At 47.1% G+C, this 25,954-nt stretch overlaps 1 protein-coding gene across 2 annotated transcripts in view; it reads right to left on the bottom strand.

Annotated features, from left to right (window-relative positions):
- The window catches only part of EIF4E (eukaryotic translation initiation factor 4E), a 172,213-nt gene that overhangs the window by 5,777 nt on the left and 140,482 nt on the right, over nucleotides 1-25,954 (bottom strand). The window contains exon 6 of one of the 2 annotated variants that reach the window (XM_033957343.1): nucleotides 16,780-16,919. In XM_033957343.1, the coding sequence (XP_033813234.1) occupies nucleotides 16,780-16,919 (140 nt within the window). Of the gene's footprint in view, nucleotides 1-16,779; nucleotides 16,920-25,954 lie in introns of those variants that run through there. The other variant, XM_033957349.1, reaches the window with a different exon arrangement.

Genomic DNA, 25,954 nt, shown 5'->3' with positions numbered 1-25,954 from the left:
GTTAGCACAGAGAAAGAAGAAAATGACAAATGGGCAGGAGACCCTGGCAAGCAAGTTATCAGAAGACAACCAGAGCCTGGGTCCAAAATGATTAATAATGACCAGACAACAAAAGGTAGAAAAATAATTTTATTTTCTATTTTGTGATTACAATAGGTCAGATATGAAATGTGTATCCTGCCAGAGGTGATGTTAGATCGCAAACATGAGCTAGGATATAACAGAGAGGAAAAGTCTTTTTTATTTGTTTTGTTTACACCACAGTGCCAGTGTGGGTAGGAGAGGGCAAAGGGGGTGAAGAGGCTATAAAAGGGATGAAGAGGCTATAAAATAAACCCACCAGGATGTTTGGGAAAAACAAACAAAGCACAAACCACCCACTTGGGCAGGAAAATCAAATCGAAAAATCGATTTCAATAGGCTGAATCGAATCCAAATTTTTTTTCCTGAATCGGGCAGCACTAGTGTCCATCCACCAGCAGGCAGAGATAAAGAACACAAAGTTGTACTCTTCCATATATAAATGGATGGTATGCTCACTGGTAATTCACTATTTCTTGTAAAAAGCAGTAGGTACAAATAAACAGGCCTCAAAAGAACTTCCTCCTCACAGGTGTTGAATCCACATTGAGGTCAGCCAGAGGCCACATCCTATGGAACAAAGGCAACACATAAAGTAACAAAAAAGTAACAAAGGGAGGGGCTCTGGATTAATCTGCTGTATCTTGCAGGGGTGTCCAACCTTTTGGCTTCCCTGGGCCGCATTGGCCGAAAAAAATGTTTCTGGGGCCACACAAACACTGCAGCAAGATGGTAAACACCCGGGGGCAGCAGAGGAAAATACTGCATCGCCCTTGACCGGAGCTGCACAAAATACTTCAGGGGACTGCAGGTTGGCCACCCCTGAAAGGAACAAACATTATTAGGTATGAAATCATAAAGTTACCTTTCCTTGTCATCATCAGCAGATGAATCCAGAGTGGATTGCAGCAAAGCAGCCCTACGTAGGGTGGGACAGAAACCAATAGACCAGTGTCCCGCAAACTTTCTTAAGCTGCAGCACACAATGCAGTGGCCGCGGCTCGAGGCATCCGAGAATGCGTGGATGTCGCTGTGATGACATCACACACGTGTGACATCACATCTACATCCGCGCATGCGTGAAGGCCCTCAAGACGCGCCCTGAGTCGCCAGTGGGCGGTAACAGCAGGAAAGAGGGCTGGAGAGGCACCGTCTGACTGCCTACATGACGTGCCTCTCGCTGCGAGAGGCACGTCATGTAGGCAGTCAGCTGGCACCTCTCCTCCTCGCTAGTGTGCCACCGAACACCTGAAATCTCAGGAGGCACACAGTTTGCGATGTACTGCAATAGACAGATACCAAGCCCTGTGGAGCCCCATACTCAAAGGGGAGGAATGATGGGGCATAGCCAACTCAGAGAAGCCCATAAATAGCAAACCCTTCTAGCTGCAAGGGAGGAAATGCATCCTGGAGAGGCAGCCAGTAATTTAACCAAACAAAAGCTACATAGCCGAAAGCACCAAAAGTGGGGATACCTCTCTGGAGATGAAGCTGTTTGCCAATTCTGGAGGTATATCCTTACAGATGTCTCTTGAAACCACACTGCCAAACTGGAAGCCAAGCCGTTCCATAGATCCAAGAGGTGGGACAGCACCTGACAGGCAGCTGAAAGAGTTCTGTGCAGCCAAAGATGAAGAGGTGACAGACAGGCAGCTGAATTTGTCCTTTACATCCAGAGATGGAGCAACGCCAGTGAAGCCGCACTCTGTACATCCAGAGATGGAGCAGGGTGAAAACTGGCAACCGAAGCTGCTCCGTACATCCAGAGATGGAGTAGTGCCCAAAAGGCAGCCAACGAAATGGAACAGCACCATACAGGCAGCCAAAGAAGCTCTGTATGTCTAGAGAAGCAGTGCCCGACAGACAGCCGAAGCCACTCTGCATATCCAAAAATGGAGTAGTGCCTGGCAGGCAGCCAAAACCATTCTATACATCCTGAAATGGAGCAGTACCAGACAGGCAGCCAAAGTTGAACTGTACCTCAGAGATGTAGCAGTGCCAGACTGGCCACCGAAGCCGCTCTGTACCTCTAGGAATGATGCAGTGTCAGAGCTGGAGCTGTGTCTGACAGGCAGCCAAAGCTGCTCTGAACATCCATAAATAAAGCAGAGCCAATACTGGGAGTCAATGATAACCCGGTAGATAAAGCCATGCTATACATTCATAGATGAAGCATGGGCCCACAAGCAGAAAGAGCTGATGCTCAACATCCAGCGATGGAGCCTTGGCACAAATGCAGCTGGAGACACGTTTCACATCGAGCAATGGAGTTGTGGCAGAAAAGTAGTCGTAACTGTGCTCCCCATCCAACAATAGAACTGTGCAAGCACAAAATCATCTGGAGCTGCACTCACCATCAGCAATGGAGTTGTGACACAAACGATACTGGCACTGAACTCGCATCCAGAGATTGAGTTGCAGCACAAATGCTGCAGTGCTGAGCTCCACATCCAGCAATAAGTGCCTAGTAGAAAACCAGATGAAAATGCAGCCCTCCCCCCTCCAATCCAGCGATATATCCATGGCAAAAATCACAGCCAGAGTTGTGCTCTACATCCAACAATAGGACTGTGTCAGAAATTAAGCTAGGGCTGCGCTCCACATCCAACAAAGGAGTCAGGGTGCATATGCAGCTGGAGCTTTGCTCCAAATACAGCAAGATAGTTGTAGCACAGACAGAGCCATCAGTGGTAAAGTGTACTGTCACTTTAAGCTTTTAGCAAAGCTTTGAGTCTGCCTGCACTGTGCATGACTTGCTGCCTGACACCAGCTTGCGAGGTCGTCAGTTTTTTTGTTTTCTGTGGAGTGAAGACATAGCTTAACTTTGTTCCCTCAAGTTAACCTTGCCGCCTCTTTTATTTTTATTATTTACACTAGTTTTTAAGCCCGTTACATTAACGGGTGCTAGAATAGATGTGTTTTCCTTTCTGTCTCTCTCCTTGGCCGCTGTCCGTCTGTCTTTCCATCTCCCTCTGTCGCTCTCTGTGTGTGTCTGCCTTTCTGTCTCTCCCTCTCTCCTTGGCCGCTGTCTGTGTGTCTTTCTGTCTCTCTCTCTCCTTGGCTGCTGTCTGTGTGTCTTTCTGTCTCTCTCTCTCCTTGGCCGCTGTCTGTGTGTCTTTCTGTGTCTCTCTCTCTCCTTGGCCGCTGTCTGTGTGTCTTTCTGTCTCTCTCTCTCTCCTTGGCCGCTGTCTGTGTGTCTTTCTGTCTGTCTCTCTCCTTGGCCGCTGTCTGTGTGTCTTTCTGTCTGTCTCTCTCCTTGGCCGCTGTCTGTGTGTCTTTCTGTCTGTCTCTCTCCTTGGCCGCTGTCTGTGTGTCTTTCTGTCTGTCTCTCTCCTTGGCCGCTGTCTGTGTGTCTTTCTGTCTGTCTCTCTCCTTGGCCGCTGTCTGTGTGTCTTTCTGTCTGTCTCTCTCCTTGGCCGTTGTCTGTCTGTCTTTCTCTCTCCTTGGCCGCTGTCTGTCTGTCTTTCTCTCTCCTTGGCCGCTGTCTGTCTGTCTCTCTCCTTGGCCGCTGTCTGTGTGTCTTTCTGTCTGTCTCTCTCCTTGGCCGCTGTCTGTGTGTCTTTCTGTCCGTCTCTCTCCTTGGCCGCTGTCTGTGTGTCTTTCTGTCTGTCTCTCTCCTTGGCCGCTGTCTGTGTATCTTTCTGTCTGTCTCTCTCCTTGGCCGCTGTCTGTGTGTCTTTCTGTCTCTCTCTCCTTGGCCGCTGTCTGTGTCTTTCTGTCTCTCTCTCTCTCCTTGGCTGCTGTCTATGTGTATTTTTCTCTCTCTCTCCTTGGCCGCTGTCTTTGTGTCTGTCACTCTCTCTCCTTGGCCGCTGTCTGTCTGTCTTTCTGTCTCTTTCTCTCTCCTTGGGCGCCATCTGTGTGTCTGTCTCTTTCCCTCCCTCCTGTTCCCCGCCTGCGCCCCGCTCCCCTTCCTTTGGCTGCCCCCCAGCTCACTCCACCCCCTCTGCAGTGCCACCAGCCTCCAACAAATCCTCATCCTCGACCCAACCAACAAATCCTCATCCTAGACCCACCCAACGAACAGCGTATTTCTTGGATGGTACTATTAATTTCATCCCCCAAGACAATATATCTGGTTCCTTCCATGCTTAGTTCCATCACATGTTTTCAGCTGGGAAATAATTTCCACCAGTACGTGCTTCCATGGTATCCCTGGCTTATATTACTACAATGCAAAATTAATACTTCATTCTTTTCTGCTGGGCTATTGAACTTTCTGTTCTCCACCAGCCCTTCTATCCATTCTTGCAGAGTTCTAGACTCTCATATCTGTGCAACAATACTTTCCTTCTGTTTGCACAGTTACTTTATTTCCTCTCTATTGCTTTTTGGTCAACTTCTTTTTGTAGACCTACCTACCTCCCTTGGTTCTTAATAAAAACCTTTGAAGCAACTCTAACTCACAGGCACATTGCCTCTATCCATTTTATCCGGTCGCCTTCAACTCTAAAGTGTTCCCTCACCTTCAGTTGATATTCTTTAGTTAAAGAGTAACTAGTTTGATCTCAAGCAGCTCCTTCACAGGCTTGACTTTGTCTAGTTTGTTTTTCTATTCTCATTAAAAACACAAAGCAACAAAACATTAGAATAGAACTGTTCTCTGATCATTCTACAGTTTCCTTCCGTTAGTACATGCATTTTTTCTTGCTGTACTTCTCCACTATCCACAGCCAGATTATTTATTTATTTTTATTATTTATATATATATACTACTTTTATCCTAAATGGTTTACATTCAGGCATTTTATCATATTTCCCTATCTGTCCCGGTGGGCTCAAACTATCTAATGTACCTGGGGCAATGAGGGGATTAAGTGATTTGCCCAGGGTCACAATGAGTAGCGAGGATTAGATCCCACAACCTCAGGGTGCTGAGGTTCTAGTTCTAACCACTGCGCCATACACTCCCCCTCAAGGTAGCTCTTTTTCCCCCTATTCCTTCCTTTCATGAGGACAAGGTCATATGTCTCTTACTTGATTCTCATCTGAGCTCAATAACTTTGCATATTCTTTTCTCGTTTTCCTTCCATACGGGGGATATTCTACTTTTTCATTCCCCATGTACCATGGTTTTTCTACACTTCTTTGCTGGCTTCCCTTTTTTCCAGCATTTTTTCCCTTCAAAAGTGTTACTTCTTGCCATCCTTGCACTTGCTCTGGTCATTTTCAAGACATACCAGAGCTCTCTCAGTCCTCAAGGGGAGCATTTTCAACATATGGCTTTGTTCCCAGTCTACCACTCTTTCTTTCTACGGCCCATAGTAACATTTTTCTCTCCTTACTGTTGTATTTTTCCTAGTTTCCTGGAAACTATTCTAATTACTAAGAAGCATGCTTTAATTTTGCTTAACAAAATTCTCTTTCACTCCCATCTGTATTCTTCCTGAACCACATCTGGATTTACCTTGTTTTTTGGTCTGGTCGTCCATATACCATATATACTTGAATATAAGCAGAGATTTGGGGGCCAAAAAAATGGCCCCAAAATGGGGGGGGGGTCTCAGCTTTTATTCAGGCCATTGCCTACCTTCATCCCCCCCCTTGGACCTATTGCAGGCCTCCACAGGGCCTACCACAAGACCTGGTGGTCCAGCGGAGGGCTAGGACATGAGGGATCCCTGTCTCCCGTCCTGGCTAAATCAAAAATCCCCCGCCTCCCCTGCGCACCTCCCAACTCCTTGGCGGCCTCATGGTGGACAAACAGGAGTTCCTTCTGCCTCCTACGCCTGTCGAAATTGACAGCCACACCTCCCTCCTACTCATGCACCTTTTGAGTCCCTGGTAGCCAGCCGGTGCATGAAGTGATCTTCTTGCCCTCCTGCTCCATTCAAAGCCGCTGGCTGATTGGCTTCTGCGAGTTCTCGCCATTTGGATCAACTTATATTTGAGTATATATGGTATGTACATTTGCCAGTACCCATTTATTCTTTTCTTTTTGAATCTTTCTGGCGTCTATCTCACCTATGCTTGCATTCACCTGCCGCTATGAGGTTGTTTATTATTTACAACCTCCATTACTTTAGTATTCCCTGGGTTCTTCCCTTTATCCTCTTCTTGAGGATAGGGATCTTCTGCTTAATCTATATTTATTTCCTTCCCTTGCCTCCACCTACTCGTATCAGACAGTATTCCTGATTTTCTTGCGAAGCAACAAGCATTTGTTTCCTTAGAGGTCAACTTTCCTTCCATTCCTTTAATAAAGCTAGAACATGCCATGCCGCCTGCTTGTCTAAGAATAAAGCACAGTTACTTACCATAACAGGTGTTATCCAGGGAGATTAGGCAGGTATTCTCACAACCCACCCATCTCCCCTAGATGACTTCTTCTCTTAGGCATAGAACTGACGACCGCGTGAGCTGGCACTGGGTGGGAAGGCACTAGTGTATATGCAGTGCGAGCAGTCCTGAAGCTTTACTAAACGCTTAAAGTGACGGTATACTTTACCATTGTCCGTACCGGGGCTTCGTTGATGACGTCACCCTCATGTGAGACTATCAGCCTGCTGTCCCTGGATGACACCTGTTACAAGTAACTGTGCTTTGCTGCATCTCAGATATAGCTGAATTAGAAAAGGTGGATTTAAGATCAAATTGATTTAAACCACTAGTCAGAAAGATTTGTTTTAAATCATGGTTTTCTACAGAAAGACTCATTCTTGTTGGTAAAATCTTAATATTAACAACCAGATGAAGTTTTCAGTTTTTGAAAAACAAGTTTTCAGATTAGTTTTACAGTTATATCAAAAAATTACTAATTTGGTTATACTATTAGAAATACATAGATGATTATGAAATTATTGTGAGGTGAACCATCTCCAGTTTAATAGGTTAATTATTCATATTTGGACAACTTTTCTGCTGTACTTTATTGAAAGGAGAAAAATAATCACCTCTTATTTAACTAAAATAATAGTATTATAGCATATGTATTCTTGTGTTTGCTTAAACATCAAAGTTAATTGATGAGGTTAAACAAAATATGTTTAAAAATAAAACTTTAGACTATTAATTAAATCCACACATGAAAATTTGACCCAATTGAAATTCATAGAATCCCATACTAGGCGTGATCAGGAGAGTCAGCAAGTTATTAGCTGAGAAATATTGATATTGGGGCATATGGCATCAACATTTTAGATCACTCCAGTGGCATGACTCCATATTGAGAATCTCCACAATGTCATTTCTCTTCAATATGGCAAAGGAAATCCCTTTTAAATTCCTAAAATTCAAGCAAGTCAGACAGATGTTTCCAAGTTGTCAGCAATAGGAAGTTTATATGATGAAGTCTTTCTTGAACAAAGAGCAATATGGAATGTTTAAAAATCCTTCAGATATCAGTTATCCTAGTTCAAGTCCCCTTCATTTTTTCGTTATGCACGTGAGCAGGAAGGTGTCTTTCTGATATATATATATATATATATATATATATATATATATATATATATATATATATATATATATATATCCTTGGTGAACTGTTTGGCCAGCCTGCAGAGATCTTTGTGAAGCGTGGGGTCCATACCCCTAGTAGCTTACCTCACCTACTGAATTACAGAGGTTTGATCACAGGTTGTTAGGCATTGGCAGGGGGCTCAGCAGGGCTCTTCAGGATGCCGTCTGCAATTTTGTCTTCCCCCCCCTTTGCATGCATGGTTCTGGGGAGGTTGAGGATCACTCTGACCTCAATCTGACTGGCAGCCCAAAGATCTCAGCATTGGAAGAGTGGCTGATTGAAGCAGTTTTGTCTCCCATACCCAACTACTACTTAAAGCTGATGCATGCTGCAGCACGTTCAGAGCATGTCAAAGCATGTAAGGCTATTGCAGCTTATGGACAAAATTGTGTGTGTGGGGGGGTCTGAAAATCCTGTTTTTAAGGGTTTCTGCCACTTTCTAAGCAGGGGTGTCAAAGTCCCTCCTCGAGGGCCGTAATCCAGTCGGGTTTTCAGGATTTCCCCAATGAATATGCATTGAAAGCAGTGCATGCACATAGATCTCATGCATATTCATTGGGGAAATCCTGAAAACCCGACTGGATTCCGGCCCTCGAGGACCGACTTTGACACCTGTGTTCTATAGTGTCCTCCACCACTAAAATCCTATTTTCTGGGTTTTAAAACTTTTGGATAAGTCATTTTTGAGCTGGTTTTGGTGCTAAAATGTTGCCGCCACGGCCATCTTGGACTTCCTGATGATTTTTTTTTTCCAAAGTTCTCCAGAACCTTAAAATTGCCTCATTTTGCCTCAAAACTGGCAGGGATGGAGTCCTCAGGCTCTTTTACTCCTAATTCATGCAAGAGTTGTACTGGATGGTCGCATAGCACTTGAAGGGGGGGGCAGATGTGTCCAGAATAGCCTTTCCTTTGGTCTGTAGCACTGAGGAACCATTGGGGAGCCTGGCTTCTGGGAAAAAAACCTTCCAGAGCCCCAAAACAGTGGCGTACCTAAGCACAAAAATGTAGAAGCCAAGGAGCCCAATAGATGGAGTTACCTAGAGGGTTTCACTGTTGCTTAGTAATGCCTTTTCTCTTGAATTTGTTAATTTGATGTGGAAAGCTTATTTAGGTAGCCTGGATACTTATATGAAGTCTGTCATCGAGAAAGGGGTAACTGCAGGGGGGCTTGGACTCTCAGGGCACATCAGTGGTATTGCCAGTCAAGATTCTACAGAAGATCTACCACTTGTCGCACTGTCTGCTCACCCTTAGGCCTTGATGGCACTCTGAGCAGCCAATCATCCAGATATGGGTATACTTGTAATCCCCGTATTGTGGAGGAGAGCTGCCATCACCATGCGTGGAGTTGTAGCCAACCCAAATGGCAGCATCGCAAACTGGAAATGATTCTGAAGAACATGGAATCTGATATTTTCTGTGAATATGAAGGTAGGCCTTCGTCAAATCTAGGGAAGCTAAGCATTCCCCTGGAGCCACTGTTGCAATGACCAACTGAACTGTCTCTATGTGAAAACGTGTAACTTTCAATGTTGCATTCACGGATTTCAAATCCAGGATCAGTTTCCAGTCTTCGGTGCCTTTCTTGGGCACTATTAAGTATATGAAGCATCTGTCAGAGTCCAATTTTTCTTCAGGAACTGGTTCTACAGCTTGGATGTCCAAGAGTCTTTGCACCGTCACTTGTTCCCTGGCCTCCTTTTCTGGCCATATGGTGGGGGAATCGAACAGATGAGGGCGATAGAGCTTCAACTTGTGACCTTCTTGAATATTATCCAGGACCTAGCAGTCTGAGAAAAATCAGCTCCCAAACCCTCCAGAATGCTGACAGCCTCCCATCAATGTGAGGCACAGCTGGCCTGGAGTCATTGTGACTTTTTGGCGGCTAAGCTGACGTGCGACCCAAAGAGATGTAGGTGTCTAGTTTCCAAATCCCTGATGGGGCCCCCTGAGTAGAGGATCTGTGAAGACCTACGGGAGGAACAAAAATTGCCTCTGCCACCCACCGCAGGTCAATGAGATCCCCTGTCTGGTAGAGACTTGGGACGATGAGCCACCACATTGGCCATAAAGTCTTCCAAGCCTTTGCCAAAGAGCATCTGCTCCTTAAAGGGCAGTCTGCTTAGGGTAGCTTTGGAGGCTGAATTGCCCACCTAGTGTGTAATCCAGAACATCCAGTGGGCAGAAACAGTTTATGCCAATACCTTGGCTCATGATTGATGTCAGAGAGCATCTGCCACAATCTACTCTCATCTCCAGCTGGGGACAGGCTTTCTCAGGGCTTCACCTTAACCTGGTGCGACAACAAGCACATGCCACAATGGAAGCTGCCACTTTGATCCCCAAAGCTAGCACTTAAAATTGTCTTTTAAGGACCACAAACGCTTTGCATCACTTCTATACTAGGAAGGGAGATATGCTTGGTTACTTGTGCTACTTCCAAATCCACCTTTGGCTGAAGAAACAGTTGGAATTCTGGAAGACTTCTGGTGCTTCCCATTGATCAATGGCAAGCAAGATGATGTCTGGATGTGCAGGGACAAGGGAGGCCTGAACATCTGTGCCACTCATGGATGGCTATTCAGGGGTCCAACTTCTGTCACTGAGTGCATCCGAAACATGTGAGAGGGTAGCGGACTTGAAAAAAGTCTCAGCACCAAGGACTCATCCCTTTGGTTGAGAACAACAACTGCCTTCCTACTCCTGGTTAGGGATCCCGAATCATCCAAGGAAGTAGTTTAATCCTTGTGACAGTAAAGGTATGGAGATAGACCTCCAATCCTGTTCTGATTGGTCACCGATGCTTGGAGCCAGCTTACTCTGCAGCAGAGAGACCCTTTGGAGAGGAAACCTTTACTGGGTCTAATGCTGGTGTGCCCACAAGCAGCACAGCACTTCCTGGGCCCTTCAAATAAGCTCTCTACAAGAGATTCACCAACTCTGGGGGAAATCCCTGAACAGATAAGCCCTAATGACTTCTGCAGGACCTCTGACTAGGGTCTCTAGGCTCCGCCGCTTCCATTTTACACCTTCGCTGCTTAGAGCATCCGAGTAGGATTTTCTCCTTGCTCTATGGGCTCCTGAGTCCTGGAGGACTCAAAGGCGGCTCAGCCCAAAACTCCCACCCATTCCTCATATGTCCCGTGGAACACGGCCGCTCTTTTACCATTAAAATTGTATTCCACCCCATGAAATGCACGATGCGACAGAGTGAGGATTAATATGCATCTGGCTCCCTGATACCCAAAAGGTTGTTGGACAGGGGCCTACAGCTTGCGCTCAAGCCTCTGATAAATCAGCAAGCAAGTGGGCTTCCAAGGCTTGGATACTTCTATAGGTTGGGATTGTGGTTTTGTTATACCACATCACTTTTCAGCGCCTTGCTTTGGCAGTGCCTACATATTAAGTCACGGTTTTATATGCTACTTCTTACTTAAATTTATAAGCTCTCTGATTAATCAGATTTATTTTTTTTTAAATTTTTATTCATTTTCAAAAATTACAACAAGTGTACAACATTCATTCAGAAATACCTTAATTCATCACTTGACATTCTTATTTGTATTATTCCAAATAAATAATTATATAAACCCACCCCTCCCACCCATATACCAATAAATAACAACTATCAATATATTATCCGTCATAAACCCACCCACCCTTATCTTATCCAATATTCTGGTGTTTAAGATGTCTGATCACTAGAATAAATCATCAATGGCCCCCAAATCTTTTTAAACTTATTATAATTACCTTGTTGCAAAGCAAATACCCTTTCCATTTTATAAATATGGCACACTGAATTCCACCAAAAAGTATAATTTAGTTTAGTATAATCTTTCCAATTCCCTGTAATCTGCTGAATGGCACCCCCTGTTAATATTAATAAAAGTTTATTATTATTAGCTGAAATTGGGCTTTTAAATCTCATTGAAGTATCAAATAATATAGTATCATATGAAAGGGCAACATGATTTTCTAACAATGAATTAATTTGGGGCCAAATTAACTTCCAAAAGGCATTTATATAGGGACAGAAAAATATCAAATGGTCCAATGTCCCAACTTCTAAACTACAATGCCAGCATCTATTGGATCAGATTTTTTAATGATTCCTTATGTCTTAAATTTTGGTTTTCTCTGTGGCTGTTTTTAGTGTCTATTGGTCATTGATGTTACTAGATTGCCATCTATTGGGTATGTCCTGAATTACACGTTTAAACCATTTTCATTCTAAATGTTCACTTTTATTTGGTTCACCATATTTTCACATTCACACATTTATATTTTCATATACTTGACTTGCATGTAATATTTGGTTCTTAGTATAACATATGAGTTCAAAGCTACTTAAATTCATTTACTTGAATAATTTGAAATATTACCTTTGCTTTTTCCACCCCCAAAAAGGGGGTGGAAATAAAGGCGCATCTTATAAAACGAATACCCAAACCCCTCCCATTACCTTTTTAAAATTATGAGGCCCTCCCTCGCTGGACGCAGCTACCTAGAGCACTGACAGCTGACGCGGCTGCCTCTGAGTCCTCTTTCTTTGCAGCAGAGTGTCGCACAAGGCTGCCGGCCTGGTCCCATGCCACTTCCCGCGAGAGTTCTTAATAGGAGGAGTTCTCGCGGGAAGTGGCACGGGACCAGGCCGGTAGCCTTTTGCACCACTCTGCCTGCAGGGAGGCCTGGAGGGGGGAGGCCTGCCTGCCCCAGGGGGCTACCTGGGGGGGGGAGGCTGGCCTGCCTGTCTGCGGGGGCTACCTTAGAGGGGTAGGCCTGCCTGCCTAGGATGGGGGAGGCTGGCCTGCCTGTCTGCGGGGGCTACCTGGGAGGGGGTAGGCCTGCCTGGGGGGTAGGCTTGGGAGGGGGCAGCCTGCCTGGGGGGGGGGGGGGAGAGGCCTGCATGCCCCTACCTGCCTGCCAGCCACTAGGCCTGCCTGCCCTGTCCCGGCCTACCACTAGACCACCAGAGGGGAACAGGGTACAGAGCCTGGCAGGAAGGGGGGGACAGGGTGCAGAGCCTGGCAGGGAGAATTTGGTTCAGAATGTTTTCTTCTTCTTGCTTTCCTCCTCTAAATTTAGGGTGCGTCTTATGGTGCAAAAAATACAGTAAATATCTGTATGGCTTTTTTTTGTTTGCAATGCAAATTTTAGTTCCATATGTTACTGACGCTCATCTGTTCTTACAGTGTTTTTAATTCAATGTATTTGTGTATTCACAATCAGTTTTGATATAAGTATTTATTAGTTTTGAAAACTGTCTTCATTATTTGTTCTTTAGATGCTTAATGTACCCCTGAGGCAGGCTTTAGAGCTGAAACACAGACTGTTGGGTCTGCAATACAGACTGATTTCAACAGATTGCATTTATCTGTTTTGGGTCTGTAATATAGACTGGTCTTAATACTTTGATCCAACACAAAATAGACTTTTTATTTGTTTTAATAAATTTTAGTTTATTGTCGGATTTCAAAAGCGTTGAGATGACTACATTTGAATAACCAGGTCTCATCAAGGCTGATCGTTCAAGATCCTGCTGTAAGACCAAAGCGCTGTGGATTCACCATGGGCACCAGACCCCGACTGAGAAGGTTGCGATGAAGAGAGTTTGAGCTTCCTGTCCCACTGAAAATGGACGGGATCTGCATACCACAGATGACAAGGTCAGTCTGGAGTAACAAGAATCACGAGGTTAGGATGAATCGTTATTCAGCAGATGACCCGACCAATCAGAGGCCACAGAGGGAACACAGAAAGGAGCTCATGAGCCAGTCAGGGATGAACTAAGGCGTCTAGCCCTAAGATTCCGTGCAATGTTCTTTGACTGAAGAAGCACCTGACCTTCGAGTTCTCTGCTGTTCGATCAGATGAAACGCTTTCTGCGAGAGAGCCTATTCTCAAGGGTCCAGAACTTGGCAACTGAGTCTACCCATATGTTGTTGACTCCAGCTATGTGTGTTGCCAAGAGACAAAGATGTAATTCCGTCTGGCGAAACAGCTTCACTCTTCCCTCCAGAGAGAGCCAAATTGCCTGAAGCTTCAGACGATTGATCGACCTAACGCCTCCAACATGTAGTCCACTGCCCCTGAATGGAGCGGTCCTCGCCATAAGCGGCACAACCTGACAGGCTGGCATCTGTCAAGAAAGTGATCCACTCTGAGATCCGAAGATGCCTGCTCTGGTGGAGAGCCTCCCCCTGAAGCCACCAGCACAGACTACTGCAAGCTGGCGCTGTCCTGGGAAGCGGCATCTGAAAGGGATGACACTGCTGTGACAGGGTGAAGTTCCTGTCTCAGGTCAGCAGAGGGAGCCCGAGAAGTTGAAATAAAGAGCAAATCTTCATAAGACCTTGCAAAGACTGCTGGGAGTTGTCCACTCACCCCGAGGGAACAGTGGTACTGAAAAGGACACATTCCAAGCAAAGAAAACGAGGAGTTCCATTGGGAGCCAGGCAACCCTCAGGAGGAGGAATGCTGGCTTTGGCCTAACTCCTGGTAAGCACAGTATTAGACGGTGCTGAAAGGGGCCCCGGTGCAGTAGAGTTGCTGTCCAGTGCCGACAGGGGGCACAGTACAGCAGGAAGAGATAGAGACCCTACCCTGTATTACCATTCCTGGTAGAGCTTGGAGAGACTAGAAAGCCCTCAAGCTGGAGAACTAGTAGAGAGCCTAGTGAGAGAGCATCTGAGGAACCTGGAGAGTCCTCAGAGAGGAGACCTGAGAGGCCAGCAACCAGAGGGACCGGAAGCCCCAGAGTGAAAGAGCATCTGAGAATCCTAGTAGAGCTTGGAGGGACTGGAGAGCCCTCAAGCTTATCGACCTAGAGAGTGTTCAGAGAGACTAGCTGGAAAGAAATCCTCCGTGCATGTATTTGCGAAAAGACAACTGAGGGGCTGGGAAAAAGTCCTCAGTGCAAGCAGTTTAGGGACCCTGAGAAGAACCTGAAAGGAGAGTCTGGTGGGGAGACCGGTGGTGACCAGTGGAGGAATTGGAATGGATAGCTGGAGCCAAGTAGCCCAAGAGACCAGGGAGGTCATGAGATGAAGGTGTTAGACCAGTGCCTGGGAGAACCGAGGAAAACCAGAGGTGAAGGGTAATGACCGCTCGGCCCATTCACAGTCGTGGAGACCACCAAGATAGGAGGAACTCCTGAAGAGGGTGCATGTGCACTCTGGCCCAGGGGACCACCTTCAAGGAAATTGCCATGAACCTCAGCACCTGCAGATAATGCCAGAACATGGGAGCTGGAAGGTCCAGGAGATCACAGCTCTGCTGCTGAAGTTTGTCTGCATGGCTTGGGAAGAAACACACGACCCTGCCAGGCATCAAAGAGAAGGCCCAGATACTCCAACGTCTATGATGGCATTAACTGACTCTACTTGATGTTGACAATCCAACCCAAGCATTGTAGTACAGAAACCACCATCTCCACTGCACGTTCACACTCATGTCGAGACAGAGCCCGAATCAACCAGTCATCCAAATAAGGATGGACCTGGACACCCTGCCTGCGGAGAAAATTCACTACAACCACCATCATCTTGGTGAAAGTGCAGGGAACTGTCGAGAGCCCAAAGGGAAGAGCTAGAAACTGGAAATGCTGTTGCAGAACATGGGAACACAGAAACTTGTGATGCTCCAGAAAGATTGGAATTTAGAGGAAAAGCCTCCATAAGATCCAAAGACACCAGAAACTCCCCTGGAGGGACAGCAGCAATGACTGTGCATGGTTTCCATCTGGAAATGAGGAATCCGCAGGAAGCGGTTGGCCGACTTGAGATCCAGAAAAGGTCTCCAATCCTCCGAGCAATTCCTTTGATGAAATATAAGGAGTATCTGCCTAAGCCCGATTTGTGTACTGAAAACAGGTCCTAGTGCTCAGATGTCCAAAAGATGCTGCAGGGTAGCGCGGACCTTTGACTCCTTCTCCAGCAGACCTACCAGCGAGTCCAGAAACAAATCCAGACTACTGCAAGCTGGTGCCATCCAGGGGAGTGGCATCTGAAAGAGATGACACAGCTGTGACAGGGTGAAGTTCCTGTCCCAGGCCAGCAGAGGGAGCCTGAGCAGTTGAAATAAAGAGCAAATCTGCATAAGACCTTGCAAAGACTACTAGGAGTTGTTCACTCACCCTGAGGGAACAGTGGTGCTGAAAAGGACACATTCCAAGGAAACCAGGAACTCCAGACCACTGCCAGCAGACCTATCAGCGAGTCCAGAAAGTCTATCTTGTGCCCCTCCCGAATGATGTCCAATGTTGTCCAAGGATATGCGAATCCACTCACGGTAAAATAGAGAGCTGGCCCCCGACATGAGGAAGTCATGCCTAACTTCTGGCGTTATTGGGGCTTTTGAGGAGCAGTAGCTGCACAGGATCTAGATGCCTGACATTTGGAATTGGAATTACTGTAACGAGGGTGGTACCCCTGGGAATATCGTTGGAAGGAAGAGCCTGATGATCCCTGAAAAAAATCTGCGAGAGGGACAAAAAATACTATGGTCCCCTCCCAAAGTAAGGCAAGACGGGTTCACAGGGAGATACTTGGCAGCAATCATCAATGCTGGCCATGAGATCATCCAGACCTGTCCTAAAGAGGCTGACCCTTGAAAGGGAGGCTGCTTAATGTGGCCTTGGAGGCAGTGTCCCCAGCCCAATGACAGATCCAATGAATCCAGCGTGCAGATACCATAAGCTGAAACTTTACTAAGAACTTGGATGAAATCATAAAGGGCATCCGCCACACAATCCACATAGTCCAACACTAACTGGGGACAGACATCTACTTCCACAAAAGGCACACTACTCAATCTCAAGCATGTGCCGCAAAGGAGGCTGCTACCATCATTTAGCAAAAAAAAATAAGAAAAAGATGCAGTGAAGAGCAGAACACTTCTGCATGGATTGCTTTCAAAAACTGAAACTGTAGGGGGCTCTAACTCTCTCTAAGGTAGGAGGAGCACATGCTCAGTAAAGTGTTTGATTTCTGTAACTCTCGGATTGCGGGAAGTGATTGAACACCTAGTGTACTGAATCCGAAAGGGATGTAACAGAAATCTGTATAGACAGCGTTAAGGATGAGCTTCTAGTTCAAGAACTATAAAAAAGCCCCAGTTACTCTTGCTCGAGACTACCATTGTCAGGTAATTGAACATGCTCACTATAAAAAGCAAAGACTTGCAAATTCAGGAAAAAAAAAAAAGAAAGAAAAGGATGATGATTAACCTGAACTTACCCTATATGCGTAACAGCATCCCTGTTTTCACATTCAGTAGTCCATATTGCTATCTTATCACCCTTGGCTCTAACATTAACAACAGCTCCACATACATCATCACTGTAATCATCAAATGCTTCTCCAATAAGGCACATCAGCTAAAAACAAAGCACAAAAAAGACTACATATTTATATTACCATATAGATGTGTCCAATCTACTAATTCAGATTCGTCCCCCTCCCCACACACACAACCTTTACTCCCATTTAATAACAGTGCTGACAATTATGATTCAAATTTAAGAATGAAATATCCCAACATTCTAGAAAAAAATAATTTATGATAGAGTCACTCAAATAACAGCATGTAGGAAAATTCAAGTTTTAGTTAAAAGTATAAAAATCAAGGCAACCTTCTCTGTTCACTATTTTTAATATCCCATGAAAATATCCACCAGGTTATGAGATGAGATGTATTCCATTACTGTATGTTTGTCTAGTATGAATTACTCCTGGGAGGATTCTGTACAACTACACAGTACAAAATTTGTGCAGAAGTCCCCATGTTTGCAGAATGCACAGAATTTTGCACTTGCTGTACAGAAAGCAGTTGCAGGTATGTGACAGCTGCTGCTCACTTTTCCCCTCTCCTGCTGAGATTGTATAGCAAGAAGAGAAGTTAATGACTGCTCTAAGGCCTAGATCAGACATGGGCAAACTACGGCTCGCGGGCCATACCCGGCCCGTTCAGTGTTTTAATCCAACCTGTGGCGATGTTTACTTTCCTCCTTCCCTCTCATAAAGCCTTGGCTGGAGCTGGTTGGAGGTAGCAGAAGAACCGGCAGATTGAAAACTGGGCAGATCTGTGCTGCCATCACCATACCGCTGCGCACTAGGAGCAAACAACCAGGGAGAGGCGGGTGTAGATAAGCTGATGCAACCTGCAGACCCAGCCTAGAACTGCAGTTGGGGGCCCTGGAGCTGCAGAGTGCGAAAGACCCGCTGCCCGTCTCCGTTGAATGTCCTTGTCCGGCTGAGGAGACCAGCGACACGTTGCTGGTGGTGGAAGGGCCCGAGTTGGAGGCAGAGAGCCTGGAGAACACCAGCTGCTCGGAGGAGATATGAACACGACCGCAGCTGCCCGAGCCACAGAGCTCCCACACGACTTGGTCTACCGCTGCACAACCCTAGTTACACGTCCTATCAGTCATGGTGACCGTAACCGATAGGGGCGTGGAGCGAAGGTTGTGCAATGGCTGACCAAGTCGTGCGGGTGCTGAGAGCTGCTGCAGGAACAGTTCTCTGAAGATCTGCCTCACCCGCCTCTTTTGCACAAAACATCTCGGATCAGAGGGCGGCTGGAGGCTTGGCTGCCTCAGCTGGCCACCTGACTGATGTATGCGGGTCCCGTGATCAGGGGCAGGAAGCGCGAAGGGTGCTGGAGTGGAGGGGTAGAGTGAAGGAGAGGATCTGACACCAAAGGGAACTGGGAAAGAGAGAGAGGGAAGACGCTGCGAGAGAGGGAGGGAAGACGCTGCTGAAGGGAACTGGGAAAGAGAGAGAGGGAAGACGCTGCTGAAGGAAACTGGGAAAGAGAGAGAGGGAAGACCCTGCGAGAGAGAGAGGGAAGACGCTGCTGAAGGGAACTGGGAAAGAGAGAGAAAGAGGACACTGCTGAAGGGAAGAGAGAGAAAGAGGACACTGCTGAAGGGAACTGGGGAAGAGAGAGTGGGGAGAAGACACTGTTGAAGAGAGAGATGAGAGAAGACGCTGCTGAAGGGAACTGGGGAAGAGAGAATGGGGAGAAGACGCAGCTGAAGAGAGAGTGGGGAGAAGATGCTGAAGGGAAATGGGGAACAGAGAGATGCTAGACTATGGGGAGCATGGACGGAAGAAGATGGGCAGCGGGAAAAATGGAAGGGAGAAGCACAGTAGGGAGAAAGAAAATCCAACGTAGTCTGCAGTAAACAACAGCAAGCAGAAAACAACGAACAGACTGCAGATAATGTACAAGATGCAGGCGTTGTTTATTAATAAATGCAGTAACATATACAACCTTATAGCCAACCAAGGGACCCGACACGGTTCGTGTTTCAGATAACATGCCTTCCTCAGGGGTCCATGGTGGTTAAGGTATAAAGCAAACTGCATAAAAGATAACAAACACACGCCAATCACGATCAAATGGGGTCAAGCAAGTCTGGTGGCTTCTTGGCGGGCTTACCTGACCGGAACGGTGACACCAGTACCTCTTGTGATGGCTTGGATGTCGCAGGTACCGAAGCAGCATCCATAGTACCGAGTTTTGGGACTGTTTTGATACATCCCGCCAGTTCAGCCTCCAGAGAGATTGTACAAGAATGAAAGATTATGTTTCTTACCTCTGCTAATCTTCCTTCTTGTAGATCTTCTCTGGAGAACTCCCATCCAACTGTTTTGTCCGATTCACAGGTTGCCTCTTCAGTAACTGGTAAGCTGGATTTCTCTCTTTGACCAGCCTCACTAAGAATTTCATGCGTATTTCCCTTTGTAAGGTTTAAGGGTTGGTGGGGGTTCCCGGGGGGGGGGGGGGTGCCCCTTCTGTTCTTTAGGCTGTGTCCACATCCCAGGATTTTCCAGGGTTTTGCAGTTTATAATGTTTACATTATGTGTTTGATTCCAGTTGGCCATTTTTGGCCGTAGTTTTTAGTATAATACGATATTGAGCAGAATTGACTGGTAGTGGGAGTTCCCGTGCCCTCTCTTTTCTTCTGTTTCCTGTTGTCATAGTTCTCCATGGCTTTTCTACTAACCGAGCAGGTCAGAAAGCTCCTGGACAGGTAGCCCAAAGGGGAGGGATCATCTTTAGTATTTATCAGAGATGCAAGATCCCACCAGTTCAGCCTCCAGAGAGATTGTATAAGAAATTGGTTTATCAGGGTAATTATTTGATGTAATGAAGTGCCCACATCCCTGAGAAATAAGAGCATGTTATCGGCAAACATTGTTATGTGGGTCTCTGGTCCTCCCACCATTATGTCCCTCAACCCTTTGGATGTGCAAATCTCAACAGTCAGAGGTTCGAGAGAGAGGAGAAACAATAGGGGGGACAGAGGGCACCCCTGTCGGGTCCCTCGCAATAAAGAAAACGAGTCCGTCCGACGTTTGTTAATAAGAAGCTGCACTGTGGGAAGCTTAAAAAGATTAACCACCTAATCGAGGAAAGAGCCTTTTATGCCAAATTATTGGGAGCACCCAAAACAGATATTTCAATGTAACTTTGTCGAAAGCTTTCTTTGTGTCTAGACTAGCCAGGACATCATCTACCCTCCAGGTCCACCCCTCCCTTAAAGTCCATAAGGCCTTTAAGATATTTGAAGATGCAAACTGCCCTAGAACGAATCCCACCTGATCCAGGTGGATTAAGCTCGAAATGACTATGCTCAGGCATTCTTCCAAAATAGCAGAAATAATTTTCATGTCCTGATTTAAAAAGGAAAAGAGTCTGTACGAACCCACCAATTCAGGATCCCTACCCAGCTTTGTGAGGACTACAACATGAGCATGACATTGCTCCGGGAGCATTAGCTCCCCCCCTCCCCCGTTTGAAATTCCACACACATAGCCCCCATGGCAGTACCCACATAGTCTTGTAGAATTTTATAAAACTCTGGACTCATCCTATCCAGACCCTTTGCTAATTTTAAATTACCTATGGTTTAAGAAATCTCTAGGGTAGTGACAGGGGCATTGAGCGAAGATAACTGTTCCGAAGTGACCTTGGGCAAGGTGAGTCATTCAAAGAACATATCCTGTTGGTTTGTATCATATGTGCCCTTTTTGTACAACTTCCCTGTAGAATTGGACAAATTGTGACCTAATGTCAGTCAGTGAAGGAGTGGTTGTGAACCCCCTTTTTTAAATGCTAAATATTGCAAGCCTGCCATCAGAGCCGCACCAAAGCAGTCAGCAACTTACCAGCCTTATTGCCCCAGCAGTGAAACTTGTATCGGTGTGCATCTATATGAGTTGACGCCCTACCAGTCAAGATGGCATAAATCTGCTTATGCACTAGCAAATATTGAACTTGATCTAAAGTAGCCCCGGAAGCCAGATGAGAATGGCAGTTAGTGTGGAGCTGTTTGGTAAGAGCTATCAAGGCAGCCTCTTGGCACTTACGTTTGCCTATAGTGTATGCTATAATCCGTCCCCTAAGGTAAGCCTTAGCAGCCTCCAAAAATTGTGGCTGATTTCCCCCCCCCCCCCCCATCATTGTGAAGGCAATATTCATGCCATGAGGAAACTCCTCATCCAGGAACAATGTAGGACTCATCTTCTACATCCGGTCTCCCACCTCCTTCTGCCAGTGCAGATGGACAGTGACAGCAGAATGATTGGTAAAGACAACGTTGCGAATGTCCGTGCAATCTACCAATCCCATGGAGCTTTCATGCAATAAGATACAATCGATGCGTGAATGGTAGTCAAGAACCTTAGAATAAATATAAAATTTAGCTTCCCGGGGAGGGGGGGGAGGAGGGGGGCATACACCACACATCCATGAAGTCGCGAGACTGCATAAGAAAATTAACTCCCAGTTGGTCTGCATCCTTTTTAAGGGGACGTGATGACTTACAGTCTACATTCGAGGCACTATAAACCGTCCATTGGGATCCTGAATAATCAGTAGACAGGGCCAGTTTCTTGTGGAAAAGTATAGCCACACCTCTCTGTTTGGAATTATAAGAAGAGTAAACCACCTCACCTATCAAGTTTCTTTGCAGCTTTTTATACTCCGCTGCCGTTAGGTGGATCTCCTGAAAAAAAACAACCCAAATAAACTATGTTGGCCCCTCTTTTCAGGTGAGCCAAGAGCTTGGCACGCTTTACCGGAGAATACCAGATACATTCAAAGTAAGAAATTGCAATTTATCCGTTATCCCTATGCATCATAGATATCCAGAAACAGAATAAATTTCTAGAAAGTCATGCTGGGTAGGCCTCCCAGCCGAACCGCAGCCTGCGTGGAGATGCCCACACCTCAAATCCCGAACATCCCCTTCTCTCCCCCCCAGCCCAATAACCTGAAACAATCCCATTCTCCCAATCATCCATCTCATCCACTCGTAGAACATCCTCTCACCTCTCCAACCACCCAGAATTCCAAACACTGACCCCCACAACACAAAAACATATCACATTAAAAAAAAAAAAAACCTTAACAGACCCCAAACCCCAACCCGTTCAAATCCCAAGTTCCACCATAGCTATGACAGCAAAATGTACAACAGACATAACAGAACACACACCCCGGCCATAAGACTCTCTCAGATCTGCACCGCCAAATGCTGGCAGCAGACATTAAATCTGCTAACAGAGGCATTGCAAAAAGTAGAATTATGTCAGAAGTCAGTATCAGTGCATGGCACCATCAAAGAGGTAATTTAATCACCACTCGGCTGGCAAAGCCACATGTAGCACACAGTAGCCTGGCAGCCCGGTGATGTAAATGCCAATGGACCATCCATTACAGACAGCACACAGTAATTCAGATAGCTGGGGCATGACAAAAAGAACAAGCATGCCAGACTGTCAGAATTAGTGCTTGGCTCCTTTCAAGAGTTAATGTAGTCGCCATGTAGTCACCACCCAATTGGCACAACCACATGCTACCCAAGATGGCCTGGCAGCCTGTCAAAAGAAATGCCCCCAAGGGATCATTGGAGAACAGGCAAACTGGAAACATATTGTTGCAGGGCTTCCACAGTGTCAAAGAGCCTTGCAAACACCCGAACTTTAGCTGGGAACAGGATCGAAAATCTAATGCCCCTTTTCCTCAAATCCGCACAGTATGATGCCAAAGCTTTGCAGCTGGCTGCCACCACTGCCAAGTAATCACTGAAAAGGAAAAGTCACTTATCCTCATGAATGAGGTCTCCCTTCTTTTAGCAGAGAGACACGATCCTGTCCTTGTCAGCTTAATTAAGGATCTTTGCGATCATGGGCCTCAGCCGATCACAATCCACTCGGTGCTGGCCAATGCGATGTAACCGCTCCACCTTGATCGCGGAAGCCAGATTTTCACCAAGGACCAGAGAGCATCAGATGTTACTGTCTCAGGTACTCCTTTAATGCGTAGATTATTTTGCCTGCCTTTATTCTCTTGATCTTCCAGGCGATTGTAAAGCTACACAGTTCTTCCAGTCCTCAGATCTGCACCATCAAGACGCTCGCTGTGTCTTTTTGCTGGGACACCCGGTGTTCAACAGTACCAGTGCGCTGATTCTGTCTCTCAATACAGTCTTTGATGTCATCCATGGAGGCTTGCAGTTTGGAAAGCTTATCAATAAGCCAAAATATTTTAGGTAAGATCCTGGACCACATCTTCCTGGAACGTGGCCAGTGACCGCAGCAGCATAGCAGAGTCAGAATTCTCCCATGCAGGCTGTGCCACCTTTATTGGTATGTCACTCACACTGAAGAGTAAAGTCGTTGCAAACCAAATCACCGGATACTAGAAATGTTCAGCAACTCGCTGAGGTGTAGAGATCTGCACAGTGGTGCAAGATAAAATGCTGAACAGGCCGGAGCTGAGGTGAAGAGCCACCACTCAGCCCAGGGTCATCACGTAACCCCCCATAATGGCCATCTTAATACATCTGGAAATAGAGGTTTTAGACACCAGCCTCCCTTTCTTTGCATGACTGGTCAGGACAGGTGATCTGATACACAAAATTCATTGGTAACTTTGAGATACTGGAGGAGAGCAAGATTGACATCTAGCAAATGCCCTGTTCTTTTTCTTCTACCCCAAAGGAGAGAAAGCAGATAGACGGATTTCCTGATTAACGTGGAAGGTCGAGAATCTTTATCAAGGAGGTCAGCATGGTGTATGAGATCCCTGCTTCTGTAATCTTAAGGAATGTCTCCCTGCAACTCGGAAACTCTTTTTGCCAATTTAATTGCCACCAAAGAATACTGTCTTGCTGGTAAGATCCAGAGATCTGCTGAAACCCTGCAATACAGTCCAGGAACAGAAAGGAGAATGAACCGGAGGAGCACCTTTAATGAGGTGATATCTGGATGAGAGGCCAAGGAACCTCTGTCCCCCTGCGCTTGGAAATAGGAAAGGCCTGCTATCTGCACTTTCAGTGAACTGACCGACAGGCCATACTGAAGTCCCTCCTGCAAAAAGTCCAACTACCAAAACTGGAGCTCGAAAGAGCTCTACCTCTTCCACAGCACAGCAGTGCTGAAAGGACTTCCAGGCCTTAGCATAGGATGCTACTGTGGACAGCCACTTAGCTCTGAGCAAAGTGGCGATCACCATGTCCAGTGTTCTCCCTAGCATCTTTTAGCTGGGCGCCCGGCTGCCTTCCTCCAATGACATGCTTCCCCTCAGGAGTAAGTAACTTTTTTTCCCCACAACGCAAACTTTTGGGACAAGGAAACCTGCTCGCCTGCCTACAGCAGCATGTCCTACGGCTGCTCCCTAACACACCCCCCCAGCTCAGATAGCATGTGAAAGAAACACCCACTTACATCTGTATACAAATATACACAACCTTAGCCCACCCTCCGCATTATATACACGCCGTTCAGCTGGAGCAAATAAGGTTGGTTTTAGGTTTGTGTTAAAAGAAGGTGCTGGCTGCTCAAGCTCTGTGCAATTTGCTCAATATTTATGATGCGTTTTTGTTTGTTTTTAACCCTCTCTGCAGCCTGGCTGAGGATGGGATGCAGTGGGGATGGGCAATTTGCTGAGCAGAGCTCGGGTCGCCTTCCCTATACCCTTTACTCGAGAGGGTTCAGAGAAGAGCGACGCGTCTGATAAAGGGGATAGAAAACCTTTCATATGCTGAAGGATTGGAGAAACTGGATCTCTTTTCCCTGGAGAAGAGAAGACTTAGAGGGGATATGATAGAGACTTACAAGATCATGAAGGGCATAGAGAGAGTAGAGAGGGACAGATTCTTCAAACTTTCGAATAATAAAAGAACAAGAGGGCATTCAGAAAAGTTGAAAGGGGACAGATTCAAAACGAATGCTAGGAAGTTTTTCTTTACCCAACGTGTAGTGGACACCTGGAATGCGCTTCCAGAGAGTGTACCGTATTTTCGCGGATATAACGCGCGCGTTATACGCGATTTTACCTACCGCGCATACCCCTCGCGCGTTATATGCCTGAGCGCGGTATAGAAAAGTTTTTAAACATAGTTCCCACCCCGCCCGACGCCCGATTCACCCCCCCAGCAGGACCGCTCGCACCCCCACCCCGAACGACCGCTCGCACGCGCTCCCACCCGCACCCGCATCCACGATCGGAGCAAGAGGGAGCCCAAGCCCTCTTGCCCGGCCGACTCCCCGACGTCCGATACATCCCCCCCCCCCGAAGGACCGCCGACTTCCCGACAATATCGGGCCAGGAGGGAGCCCAAACCCTCCTGGCCACGGCGACCCCCTACCCCCACCCCGCACTACATTACGGGCAGGAGGGATCCCAGGCCCTCCTGCCCTCGACGCAAACCCCCCTCCCTCCAACGACCGCCCCCCCCCAAGAACCTCCGACCGCCCCCCCAGCCGACCCGCGACCCCCCTGGCCGACCCCCACGACCCCCCCACCCCCCTTCCCCGTACCTTTGGAAGTTGGCCGGACAGACGGGAGCCAAACCCGCCTGTCCGGCAGGCAGCCAACGAAGGAATGAGGCCGGATTGGCCCATCCGTCCTAAAGCTCCGCCTACTGGTGGGGCCTAAGGCGCGTGGGCCAATCAGAATAGGCCCTGGAGCCTTAGGTCCCACCTGGGGGCACGGCCTGAGACACATGGTCGGGTTTGGCCCATGTGCCTCAGGCCGCGCCCCCAGGTGGGACCTAAGGCTCCAGGGCCTATTCTGATTGGCCCACGCGCCTTAGGCCCCACCAGTAGGCGGAGCTTTAGGACGGATGGGCCAATCCGGCCTCATTCCTTCGTTGGCTGCCTGCCGGACAGGCGGGTTTGGCTCCCGTCTGTCCGGCCAACTTCCAAAGGTACGGGGAAGGGGGGTGGGGGGGTCGTGGGGGTCGGCCAGGGGGGTCGCGGGTCGGCTGGGGGACGGGCGGAGGTTCTTGGGGGGGGGCGGTCGTTGGGGGGGGGGGGGGGTTTGCGTCGAGGGCAGGAGGGCCTGGGATCCCTCCTGCCCGTAATGTAGTGCGGGGTGGGGTTAGGGGGTCGCCGT

The sequence above is a fragment of the Geotrypetes seraphini genome, chromosome 1 (genome assembly GCF_902459505.1).
Source record: "Geotrypetes seraphini chromosome 1, aGeoSer1.1, whole genome shotgun sequence".
Classification (NCBI taxonomy): Eukaryota; Metazoa; Chordata; class Amphibia; order Gymnophiona; family Dermophiidae; genus Geotrypetes; species Geotrypetes seraphini.
The sequence above is the reverse complement of the archived record's forward strand: the minus strand, read 5'-3'. Positions and strand labels throughout refer to the sequence as shown.